A 12,575-nucleotide genomic window follows, 5' to 3' on the forward strand; every position below is an offset into this window, starting at 1 on the left:
ATGACCATTCACACGGTCATCTCGTTGTATATTGTGAATATATATTAATTTGTCCCTAGATATTACCCTTGGCCTGTTAGTTGTTGGTCTGTAATATGATATCAAACCGCCCTGTGGCCTAACTAATTAACGAGTTCCTGCAACTTCTCCTTTTTGCACTCTCACACATGGCTCTCGGGCCTTTCCATTTTGGGTTATATCCGGCATCCACATCTCCCCCTCCTGCGCTGCCTGTAGAATGAGATGTTGGAATCTGGGATAGATAGTATGGGTTCTATTGTATGCAGGGCGGCAAGCTATGCCTTCGTTGGACTGCGCCGCGATATCAACAGCGATGATCCTAACTAGGACCATGTAGATCGAGCTTGACCTTCTTGAAGCCCCCTTCGGTGCTAGGTTGGATGATATCACAGGGATCGGCGATATACTAGGTTATTACCTTCAGAGTCTCTACTATCTAACTATAATTGTGCCTATAGTACCACTTAATTCTAAGGACTTTATTTATACCCTCCGCGTAGTACTTTATCTTCTATATAGGCTAACCTATCTTAGAGTTATCGTTTCTAACTAGCATAGCCTAGAACTAGACTAATATATTGCTTTAACGATATCCTTTCTTTATCTTATTATTACAACTATTACTACTATTATTACTATTACTGCTGAGTCTGCTCTTTCTACTGTTACTATTGCTATTGCTCTTGCTATTATTACTATAAAAGTCCTCAACGCGAGATTACATTAGAATAATAGAGATAATAAGAGCTACATTTATATTAATAACAATAGAACCCTATCTAGTTCCAACCCCTCCCCAGCTCTATCTTCTAGCATAAGCCCCTTATATCCTCTCACTTTGTCCTCTTACCTAAGCCCCTTACAACTTCTCACTTTGTCCTCAAGCGTAAGCTTCCTAATCCTCTAATCCCCTTCTACCAATACACTTTAGCATTAGAAAACACCCTTTTACGGGTAAAATGTATCTAGTTTGAGTAAGCAAAACTACCCTAGCAGCCCCCAAGCATCCAAGATATAGCTACCCAGACATAATATATCTATATATAACTTGAAAAATTGTAAATATGGAGTATAATTTATTACATTGGTTATTGGGTATTAATTGTTTATCCAGGCTGGCATGTGCAATACTCCAATCCATCTGTCAGGGGGTCTCGAGTCCATAATTTCCAGGTTGTAGTACACCAGAGCATATGCCAACATTAGTTTGAGTTCACGGGCCGCAAAGAATCGGCCAGGACAGGCTTGACGACCGTTGCCAAAAGCAAGATAATCAGACCCAGTAGCCGCAAATGTCAAGCGTGCCTTCAATGCCAAGCTACGGGTACGCCGCCGAAAGCGCTAGTTAACTTTATTAATTTTATCTCCGGAAGAGTGAACCTAAAATAGACTCCTTCGATTATATAATCTAAAGCTAAACAATAACATTTGATCATGTGATCATAACTTAGTTTGAACCTTAATTTAGTTTTCCAGCGCTCGCTAAAGTGAGGTTGCTATCGTCGGGTCGGGTCTCTCTTCTCACAATCGTTCCAGAATAATCCTTTCCAGCGACACAACCTAATCAAGCGATCTTCTGATATCCGATCCGTGATTTATCAAATTTCGAGAGAGCTTTTTTTTTTCTAGTAACTACTGCTGGTTATATGACTATGTAGTTACAGATGATCACTCCATAGTGATCACAGCCCTGAATCGAACTGTTCCTTTGACCATCGCATCTAAAAAAGTTGTTAGTTACACCATGTCCCAACTTGTGTAAGTGAAAGGAACTTACCATATGCTTCCTGGACCTTTGCAAGTGGGAATTTTTCCACCATGCAATTGATATTCTCAAGTTTTGTGAATTCGATGGCATCTTCGGAGTCCGTGGCGTGGCCACTGGGCCAACACTGAACGCTCAGACCTCGGCGTACCTAGTTCTCAAGTCAGTTGGCTGATTCTTCAATAATTGAAATGCATTATAGCCAATGCGAGCTCACCATTAGACCGGTGTTAACGGTGATATCCCCGGGGACTGCAAGGATAAATCAGCAAATTTTCAAGTCCAAACCAACGACCAACCCTTAAATGACTTACTGGAGAGGACCAGAAGTTTGCCCAACATTCCCAATCCCTTGAGAAGTGGCTCGACAGCACTTCTACTCGGTGCGGTCGAGACGATCATATCTGCGCCTCCAATTGCCTGCAACTGCTCGCCAATATCACCTTTGCTGCCATCGATATATATGTGGGCTCCTAGCTCTTTTGCAAACTTCTCCTTATCAGAGCCTCTAGACAAGGCAACAACACGAAATCCGAATTTGTTTGCATATTGAATAGCTAGATGGCCCAAGCCACCGAGTCCCTGGATAGCGACTGTTGAGCCGGGCATCAGCTTCATGTTGCGCATCGAGTTGAAAACCGTTACTCCAGCACATAGAATGGGGGCGTATACTGCTGCGTCGACATCTGCTGGAACTCGCACACCAGCTTCAGCACGGAGCAGACAGTACTCAGCATCTATATATTCGGGTTAGCTTTCTGGACCTGGAACAATATAGGAAAGACGCTACATACAACCACCTCCCTTGTTGACACCATTGATCAATTCGTTATCACACATTTGGTAATAGCCTTTCTTGCACTGTCTGCAAGTGCCTACAGTTCCAGTTAGCCTTGGGAACAGACTTCCATCCTGCGGAAAGACATGGTGCTAACCGTCATGACCGCCATGCCACGCTCCTCCAATCCTATCACCAACTTTCCACTGTGTCACTCCTTCACCAATTGCGGCCACGTGCCCGATGATTTCGTGCCCTGGCACTCGGGGGCTATAAGGCAAAGCTGGTTGTCAGTCCTATATTATCAAACCGATAATGTCTAAGCAAACTTACAGGCCAGCGCCTAGACCGTCGTTCTGTACGTATACATCAGAATGACATACACCACAGGCCTGCACCTTTACCAACACCTCCCCATTACCCGGAGGTGTCATTGGCACCTCTTCGAGGACCAATGGGGCGCCTTTTTCCTTGAAAATGGCTTGCTTGAACGTCTTCGGAATATCCATCTTCGGATAGTAGTATACCTTCAAGTATCAATTTCGGACTTCTTCAATCAATCTGAACTGTCTCGAGGTCTAAAGAAAGCGACTACTATGAGGGGTAATACTAGATTTTATATACAACCAGCCCAAAACCAGTTGGTTGTGTCATCTGTGGCACAGCAGACCGGATTTACATTCCACCCCCGCACAGAGCCCGAGCTCGGGGGATATGCCTAAAGTCCGGGCTGCGATAAGTGAAGTAGTCATAAGCCGTATTAAAACCTATTGGTTGGTTTTTTTTTTTTGATTTACTCATTGCAGGCTGATCGTAATATTATGTATGTGAAAATCTGGGAATGATGCGTGGGGGTTCCCTGAATGCCGGGCTCATTATAAATGGGCAGCGACATGGCTGCGGAGATAAGGATGGGACATGGCAAATAAAGAGTTGCATCCATTCGGCCCAGCTCACGATTTGCCACCGATCAGACCTGTAGCTAGCTAGCATATAAATCAAGCTGGACAAGCGGTTTACCGAGAGAGAAACATTAATACGGAGTACTACGCTCGATATCCACAACGTATGGACAATGTCTATGGTGAAGTAGCGAGAATAGATGGAGAAGTTTTGAAACGCCGTTGTTTACGTAGAGTGTGTTCCCATAGCTAAGCTTTCTCAAAGCGGGTTTCCGAAAATCAGGGGGATTTGACAGTTATCCATCTACATGCCTCTTGTACAGAGATCACGACTGTGATCTTTTTTTATTCTGATAATCGAATCCAAGCTTGACGGTGTTTACGGCGATAGAGAACTGCGGAGAGCTTGAGCTAGACCGATAACGACGAGATCCATTACATAATCGGGCTAGTAACGGGGCCCTTCGATTTGATTTGATAGGTCAGTGTTTATAGTGGCAATATTACGCAGTATTATTATGTCATCCAGTTATCCCCCTCTTTTTTTTTTTTTTTTTTTTTTTTGTTAGTTTCCTCCTGTGCACATTTGACCGCAACATCTCCATACCAAGAGAGATGCAGGACAGCATTCTTCAGCACGAGTCAAAGTGATGTTTATTTCCACTCGGCTTCTGTTCTTCAGTTATACCGTGGATATGTTTCTCCCAAGATTTATGTGGTTATACCCGCAGATATTCACAACCGATCAGTTCTTGCGAGAATATAGTACCGGTCGCCATTTACTAGAGGATACCTTTAAAGATGAATTGAAACGGCTGTCTGTCTTAGGGGAGTGCCTGTATTTGAATTTCCTTGATACAATGAAGACGTGGCAACAGACCCTAGCCTCGGATGTTGTTGGCATTGGAAAGGATTGATTCTACATACAACTCGGTTTGCTCGAAACGTGTAATTCCGGGAGGGCGTTCTGTGTAAACTTCAGGCTATACTACATATTCTAATAGCAGTGCTAATGCACCATGCATCTTTGTATCTTGTTCTATAGTTAGTATATCTACGCTTTGATATGGAAACCGTACGGACAATAAAGTATACCGAGCCGATATATAATTGTCCTTTGTCTACTTCATTTCGCGAGAGCTCGCACCTATTAGGTTATATTGCGAGCTGGCTCGTGCCAATATCTCTAGGAAAATTAGCCGATTGATAGCAGTGAACTTGGGTATATGGAGGCCCTGGTTTCATACAATACACTTTGATTATCACAACACAGTCCACCAGCTTTAGTCTGACACCCGATAGATAGATATACACAGAACTCCTGACGCCTAGCATCTAGAAATTTCGTATGAGTTTGACGGGATTATACAGGGCAGTGTTCTAACAATTACCCGGCAAATAAGAAAACCACTAGTTAGTACTAGGCGCAAATACTCCCTTTATATTGATATTGCAGCACAGGATTTCAGGAAACATCCGCCCGCAAAAGCAACTATCCCACATGACCACTCCAACAGAGGGCCTCTGCCTTGCCCGTTTACTCCAAGCCTTCTACCATCGTCGCCTTTCTTTTTTGTTGGCCCCCCAGCCTGATGCTGACCCGGCAGTCAGCTGCTGAAAAAGCCGCCCGGAGTTGTTGCCGGCCCGGGCCAGATGACACATCACGTGACAGGGTCAGGGACCAACCTTCCGCGCTCAGATTTTTTTTTGCTCCGAATTCTTCCATCTCTTCCCAGATCACCAACGCTCTCAACTCACCCTCTACTCTCCCCCCGTCCACCCGCTCTTCTGCGTCTTGCGCATTCATCACCGTCGCAATGGCCTCTGCTTCCGCTGCTCTGGCTCAGGCCGTCCCCGAGAAGAAGCCCGAGGGCGTTTCCCTGTACGCTCGTTTCGCCTTCGCCGGTGCTGTCTGCTGCTCCGTCACCCACGGTGCTTTCACTCCCGTCGATGTGTATGTTATCCAGCCCTCTGGAATCAATTGGCCGTAATTATACTGACATATCCATCTCTGAACAGCGTCAAGACCAGAATCCAGCTTGATCCTGCCACCTACAACCGTGGTATGATCGGTGGTTTCCGCCAGGTCATCCAGAATGAAGGTGCTGGTGCTCTTTTGACTGGTGTCGGCCCAACCTTTGCCGGTTATTTCCTCCAGGGTGCATTCAAGTTCGGTGGATATGAGTTCTTCAAGAAGCAGTCTATCGAGATGCTCGGTCTCGAGACCGCTCGCCAGAACCGTGCTCTTGTCTACTCTGCCTCTGCTGCCAGTGCCGAGTTCTTTGCCTCCATTGCCCTCTGCCCTCTCGAGGCTACCCGTATCCGTCTTGTCTCCCAGCCTACCTTTGCCAACGGTTTGATCAGTGGTTTCGGCAAGATCCTCAAGAACGAGGGTGTTGGTGCCTTCTACAGCGGATTCGGACCTATCCTCCTCAAGCAGTAAGTTACAGAAAACTTCCCCTGGCATAGTGCCAAAAATAGCAACAAGGAGAGACTAATGCGGAATGTACAGGATCCCCTACACCGTCACCAAGTTCGTTGCTTTCGAGAAGGTTTCTGAGACTGCTTTCTCCTTCCTCGACAAGTCTAAGCTCTCCGATGCTGCTCAGACTGGTGTCAACTTGGGATCTGGTCTTATGGCTGGTTTCGCTGCTGCCATTGTCTCCCAGCCAGCTGATACTATGCTTTCCAAGATCAACAAGACCAAGGGTCTTCCTGGTGAGGGCATCGTCTCCCGTCTCATCAAGATTGCTGGTGAGCTCGGCTTCCGTGGTGCTTTCGCTGGTCTTCCTACTCGTCTGTTCATGGTTGGTGGTCTTACTGCTGGTCAATTCGCCATCTACGGTGACATCAAGAAGGCTCTTGGTGCCACTAACGGTGTTGAGATTGCCAAGTAAGCACTCCATCGCGGACATTTCAAAATTTCGCATGGTTTAGATAGGTGGTAGGAAAATGTTTTGGTATAGAAATGAGGGTGGCTATATCTTCAGCCATTTTCATTTTTTCTTTCAAGTTGGAGAGACGGGCTCCCTTTCTTTCATTTCAATCACCCTCCCTTTTCTCAAGATGCGGTGCCCTCCACATCCTCCGCAACTTTAGTGTATAATTGCATCGGGCCGGCCAAAACCAACTGTACACTCTGGCGGGCGTTATCATCTTGTTTCAATGACTGTAATAGACTGTTTCCTTGTGCTTTAGATTTCTAGGTTGTGCAGGCGGTTGCTGCATGGCTTTTCTACAATCCAGAGACATTGATGTTATGTTTCAATTTGCAGATGCTCTAACATGTGGGTTCTAGTTCGTCGCTTGCTGTCGAGATTAATCATGTCACAGTTGCCCTGTCGCGGGATTTTTCTACAACTCACGTTGAATCGACATGCCCCTTGAATAGCGATTGTCGCTGAAATACCCAATTCGATGCCGTTGAAACATTATGAGCCTTTGTGCAAAGAGTCAAAAACCTTGATCATATGTTAACTGAGTTGAACCTGGTCATCAACTACAGCCTATCTCCATTCATTTCACACCTGGCGTTAACGAGGCGCTTGCGGACCATGGGATCCCCCTTTAAGCTTTGCAGAACAGACGATCACGTTCAGAAACTAAAGCGTTTATCTTGGTTAGCGATTTCATCCATCCAACAACACCTGCTTTACTTCCATGTCGGGCCGCGGGAAACACTCACGAGAAGCATTCTGTGTGCAAGTATAGCTCTTTAACGTCGCCAGCTAATACTTTCCTCTGGGCTTCTGCCGCTGCATTGCGAATATCGTGGAGCATGGAAGGTGGACCACAAACAACAATTCCAGCCGATTTTCCGGCGGCCTGCTCCGCCAGAGAAGCCACGGCACCGGCCAGGCATGGCCGGCCATGCTCATGTATAATTGAATCCTTCTCTCCATTCAAAGTTTGATCCATCCCGCTAGACGCATATTCTTTTGACATACTAATACAGCTCTGAAGAGGGCTGGTGATCGATGTGGTATGTATTAAGACTGAAACAATCGAGCTCGAAGGGTAACAAGAAACCAATGCCCTGATTTTTTCTTCGTACCACTGGGCCATTAGCGAAGAGCGGGCTGCATAAATAATCTTGAGTGTTTTCCCGTGAACCTGGTCCGCTGAATCCGCGGTCGCGCAGGTCCTTAAGACGTCCTCCACGACTGGAAATGAGAATGCAGCTCCAGATCCACCAGTAATGATGAGAATGGAGTCGAACCTTGCCATTGACCCAGAACTTACACCACCGTAGGGCCCTTCAATCAAAACTCTTAAATTAAGGGAAGAAACATCTCTAGCAGCATTTTGAAGCGATTTGGTTAGCCCTTCGTAAGGCTTGGCATAGACGGTCATTTCATTCGTCTTATTCGAGGACTCTTCTTGGGGTAACGAAGCGATTGTAAACGGATGTGCTGTTAGGCAGTGAGCCCCTAGACCGAGGAATCGGAGAAACATATGCTGTCCTGGTTTCCATGAAATCGAGGAAGTTGTTGTAATGCGGATCAAACCACAAGGAAGAACGTCGACTGTCGCAAGACGAAGTCGGTTGATGAAAAGAGTCCGAATTTGAGCAAACATAAGGCAGGGAAGGTAGATCGCGGCCGTTGCGATAAAATAATCCCTATGTAAATTGTTAGCACTAGGCAAAAGCGTCACTTTTACTGAGGATAGCCATTTGATAAGAAATTACCATGAAGTGAGGCGGAAATCACAGTGTATAAAAAGGAAGATAACGTAAATTATAGCTGCAAAAAGATGGGTGGCCTTGAAAAGTTCATAAAACCGTCTCCTACTACTTATTAGTTCTCGAAGTAGTGGTGTCTCGCGAATCTGAACATACCGTATAATTGGCAACGAAAACCATGTCAAATAGGCCTGCAAAATAATCGTGACAACTCCTGTCCAGTAATGCATAGACGTTTTCCATTTTTTTTGCATATCCCCACGCTGAGTATGGTAAATGATGAATGGACACATATGAACCAGTCCTAAAACGAACATAACCCAACTTGTCCATTGATGGAAGATCTGACCAAAGAGTTAGTTAGATGATCCTTCACTTTGGATAGGGAAATGGCCTTAGGGGTTAAGGATAGTTTAAGGGGTTAGGGACATACTTGAATTTTTTCGTGTGATGTCCCAGTTAACGCCGCGATTGGGTTCGCTTTAGACGCAAGTGCTCTGATTTCATAGTTAGAGCGGCCTTCTCTTGTGGAGGTCAAGAATCTACTGACATTGTAAAGGGAAGAAGCCCAAGAGCGATCCATCCTGCCCTAATACCAAGTGGTGGACTGCCACCAAAAACAACCTCTTTGGTGTTTGGCCAGTAGTACGGCTTTGGCCCTAAGGTTAGGACTAGTATAGGATATTAGCTGGAGCCGAAAATAATAGTATCTTGCCAGGGGCTTACCCGAAAAGAAGATGATTCCGGCAGAAATGACCAGCATTCTACCAACATTTGGTGACAAACAGGCCAGGAACGGTATGCGGAATCCTCTGTAAACAAAATACCTCACGAAACCCTTGGGCTTTTGTAAGAACTTGTCGATGAAACTCCGGGAAGTAAATCTCCGCAACATATATGCTAACATGAAGACGGAGATGACTGCACACATGAAGTAAACTGTGGCTCTCGCGTAAACAAGATCGGATGTATACCTAGAGAATGATGCGACATTAGCCCAAAGTCGCCATCCTGGGCCACAGACAGCACCCATACCAATATACCCAGTAGCCACTTCGAAATTCACATTGTGCCGGTGTTAATTTACACTTGTCTTCCCTTGACGAATGTAGTTGCAATGGGTTTGACATCCAAGGGAAGCCAGTAGGCTTTGGCTTGTGTGCTTTATGATGCTCCATCATAATTATTATGGCAATCTAGACTCTGTACGCTAATTTCAGGAATAGAAGATGTAGTCGATTTGACCAGCGATCACGGGTATCATATGTTGTGTTTTTAAAACTGTCACAGAGAAGCAGTTTTAAGGGCATCCTCAGGGGCTCGCTGCATTGAGCGATCGGGTATATGAGATGTAATACTGCCATCTTCATTAATTATGTGCTTCATCCTGCTTTCCTGAAGTAAGTACCCTGTAGTACTAGTACAGGCCGAATGGAAAAGAACTTCCTGTTCTCCTTGATATAGCCCAACCGGTTACATATATCCAATCATGTTTTCCGCAAATTCAACCCAAGGCATATAAGCGATGGGGCTGGATCCAGTTTGAAAAAGAAATAATAAGCTTAACGTTTTTGCAGTCATCTTGGTGAGCAGATTTGAGCTATGAGACGCAGCCGTACAAAATTTTGACAGTGATTCTAGGCTTGGGCTGGAATGTTTATTCTCCAGCCCGACTATAGTGCTGTGGTTCCCGGACATCGGGGAGGGGCCGGGTGGCTTTGATATAAGGCTGCAAAATTAGTACACCTTGCAGGTCTTGCCTCGAAGGAAACCTGGTTCAGGCCGTTATTATAATACTCCCCAAGGTATCTCAATAACCAGGCGGGTATCCAAATGGTGTACGATCTATTTGTCTCCCGGCGTGATTGTTGAGCCGAGCCGTTGTTGATGTTTTGCAATTTGCAGCCGCACAATGCCCGAAGCAACCACCACCAGATTAGTAAGCAACTCAAATCACGTGAACATCGGCCGAGCTAAGCAACTTCGGCTTTCGTGGCTTCGATCAGCGTTTGCGGCTTGCTCGCGGGCGTTCCTCTGTCACCGCAGCTAGTTATAACCTCCAGAAGGGAGAGCGATGGGGGATCTACTGGGATAGGAGGACAGCGCATATGCATACGGCCATGACATATATTATTACTATCTATCATGTTTTCAACCGTCCTCAAGTCGAAGTCACCTTCGATATCAAGCTCCATAGCTATCGTGTGCGATAAGCAGGCTACAACATATCTATCTGCTTCCAATATAAATTTCCGCCGCTCCTCCACCCTACCGTCATACCAACGATCCATTCACTCACGGCAGTTCCAGCCTTTCGTCCCGCCTAGCCCCGAGTCCCTCGGGAAACCCAGCCGTGCAAAGACATACCCTCGAACGCTCAAATGGCTTCGACGGCTCTTTTACACAGGCGCATCTCTCGGCGCATTGTATATCTTGGATAGCCAGTTCAACGCTTCCTGCATCACTCGTACCACTCGCACATTCGCACTTGGCCTCTTCGTTGCTCTCGACTATAAAATCAACTTCCGTCCTAACCCTCCACTAGCAAAATCTATCGCAGCCGTACACGCTCGGAGTGCGGAGCGTCTATCTGTACTCCTTCGTGAGAATGGCGGATTATACTTGAAAATTGGCCAGGCAATAGCCATGCAAGCAGCCGTGCTTCCGCCAGAATTTCAGAGAATGTTCTCTCGTATGTTCGACGATGCCCCGCAAAACGATTGGAAAGATGTGGAGAAGGTTATCAAAGAAGATTTTGGAAAATCAGTTGAAGAAGTATTTGGAGTCAGCTTTGATGGTGACCCGAGCCGTGGAGTCATGGAGCGCACCGCCAGAGCAAGTGCCAGTGTAGCCCAGGTCCATTGGGCCAGGCTAGCAGATGGGAGAGAGGTTGCAGTTAAAATACAAAAGAGGGAGATTGCACGTCAGGTAGAATGGGATCTATGGGCATTCAAGTACGTATGCAGATGCCGGCTACCCCTACCCAACCTGTATCTGCGATGTTAAGTAGAAGCTAACAATTACAGGGTCATCTCGTACCTCTACTCCAAGGCCTTTGACATACCATTTTATAGCCTAGTTCCATTTGTATCAGAACGACTCTTCTTGGAAACGGATTTTGAGAACGAAGCCGATAATGCGGAGCGTATGGCTAAGTTGATTTCCAGTGAACCTCGTCTGCGTGATAGAGTGTACATCCCAAAGGTGTACCGCGAACTTAGCTCGAAGCGGGTTATGACTGCTGAATGGATCGAGGGAGTCCGACTATGGGATAAAGATGCTCTGACTCGACCTTGGAGGGGAGGCTGGTACCAGGGAAGCCCAGGCTGCCATGGAGCTGCTCTAAAGACATCGGACGGCAAAGCACCTCCTCGCCGTGCTGGCGGTCCTGCCATCATTGACAAGATAAAACCGGACCGTGACTATTGGAAAGGGAAGAACGGCCGTGGCGGCCTGGGCTTGTCACTAAAGGAAGTCATGACTACCATGGTCGATTTGTTTTCTGCACAAATGTTCCTTTGGGGATGGCTTCACTGTGATCCACATCCTGGAAACTGGTTTGTCCGCCGACAGCCTTCCGGGAAGGCTGAACTGGTTCTCATAGACCATGGCCTCTATGTCCATATGGACCCGAAATTCAGGCATGAATATGCCCGCTTCTGGAAGTCGCTACTAACATTCGATAATGCTGCAATCTCTGAAATAGTTCAAGGTTGGGGTGTTAGAAACCCGGACATGTTCGCGTCGCTTACCCTGCTACGGCCTTATGAAGGGGGCGAGCACACCACGTTCAAACAATTAGAGGGACTGAGCAAACGGGAGAGAGCCGAGCGCCATTATGCAGCTCAACAAGCCATGAGTCAGGCTATCCGTGATTTCCTCGGAGATGAAACGAAGTGGCCTCATGAACTCATATTTATATCCCGGAACTTCCGCATTGTCCAAGGAAATAACCAATATCTAGGGTCACCTGTGAATCGTATCAAAATAACAGGAACATGGGCATCCAGAGCCCTGATAGAGTCCCCATATCTCACCCTCTCTGAAAGGCTCAAAAACTATGGACGCCATATCATATTCAAGTGCGTCTTGTTCACATCCGATGTCTTCTTTTACTTCACCAAGATCAAACAGTTCCTGGGCCTTAGTGGTGGAATGGAAGATGAGATTGAAGCCCAGCTGCAGAATATGGCAAAGGATATGGGCGTGGATCTAAGCCAGCCCGTGTTCGAAGGCTAAGCGTTGGTCTTTTTGATTTATTGTGTTCTTCTTTTTGCTGGCTGGAAGGAGGAACACATTCTCTACCACTTTATGACGAGGAGCTCCTCCACCATGTACAATATCACTCTTCCCTTCTGTGTACTAAACTGCAGTGAAATAATGCATTCATTGATGCCGTCATTGGCTACCTCGGCACTTCTGCTT

General features: G+C 46.3%; 4 protein-coding genes across 4 annotated transcripts; 2 read left to right on the top strand and 2 right to left on the bottom strand.

Annotated features, from left to right (window-relative positions):
• Window positions 1-1,689: 1,689 nt before the first annotated feature.
• Window positions 1,690-3,073, bottom strand: ARB_00748 (uncharacterized protein; the record flags this gene model as incomplete). Its single annotated transcript, XM_003012820.1, has 6 exons — window positions 1,690-1,742; window positions 1,799-1,913; window positions 2,004-2,038; window positions 2,101-2,523; window positions 2,722-2,834; window positions 2,898-3,073. 6 exons carry the CDS (start codon window positions 3,071-3,073, stop codon window positions 1,690-1,692), a joined length of 915 nt encoding a protein of 304 aa, XP_003012866.1.
• Window positions 3,074-5,058: 1,985 nt separating this feature from the next.
• ARB_00749 (uncharacterized protein) lies at window positions 5,059-6,565 on the top strand (the record flags this gene model as incomplete). The annotated part of the gene is made up of 4 exons (XM_003012821.1): window positions 5,059-5,420; window positions 5,486-5,905; window positions 5,979-6,359; window positions 6,433-6,565. The coding sequence occupies 4 exons, from the start codon at window positions 5,059-5,061 to the stop codon at window positions 6,563-6,565; spliced, it is 1,296 nt and encodes a 431-aa protein (XP_003012867.1).
• Window positions 6,566-7,147: 582 nt separating this feature from the next.
• ARB_00750 (ferric-chelate reductase, putative) lies at window positions 7,148-8,044 on the bottom strand (the record flags this gene model as incomplete). The annotated part of the gene is made up of 1 exon (XM_003012822.1): window positions 7,148-8,044. One exon carries the CDS (start codon window positions 8,042-8,044, stop codon window positions 7,148-7,150), a length of 897 nt encoding a protein of 298 aa, XP_003012868.1.
• Window positions 8,045-10,295: 2,251 nt separating this feature from the next.
• ARB_00751 (uncharacterized protein) lies at window positions 10,296-12,389 on the top strand (the record flags this gene model as incomplete). Its single annotated transcript, XM_003012823.1, has 2 exons — window positions 10,296-11,104; window positions 11,177-12,389. 2 exons carry the CDS (start codon window positions 10,296-10,298, stop codon window positions 12,387-12,389), a joined length of 2,022 nt encoding a protein of 673 aa, XP_003012869.1.
• Window positions 12,390-12,575: the final 186 nt, after the last annotated feature.

This window comes from Trichophyton benhamiae (genome assembly GCF_000151125.1).
Source record: "Trichophyton benhamiae CBS 112371 chromosome Unknown contix00201_1.exp, whole genome shotgun sequence".
NCBI classification, from domain to species: Eukaryota; Fungi; Ascomycota; class Eurotiomycetes; order Onygenales; family Arthrodermataceae; genus Trichophyton; species Trichophyton benhamiae.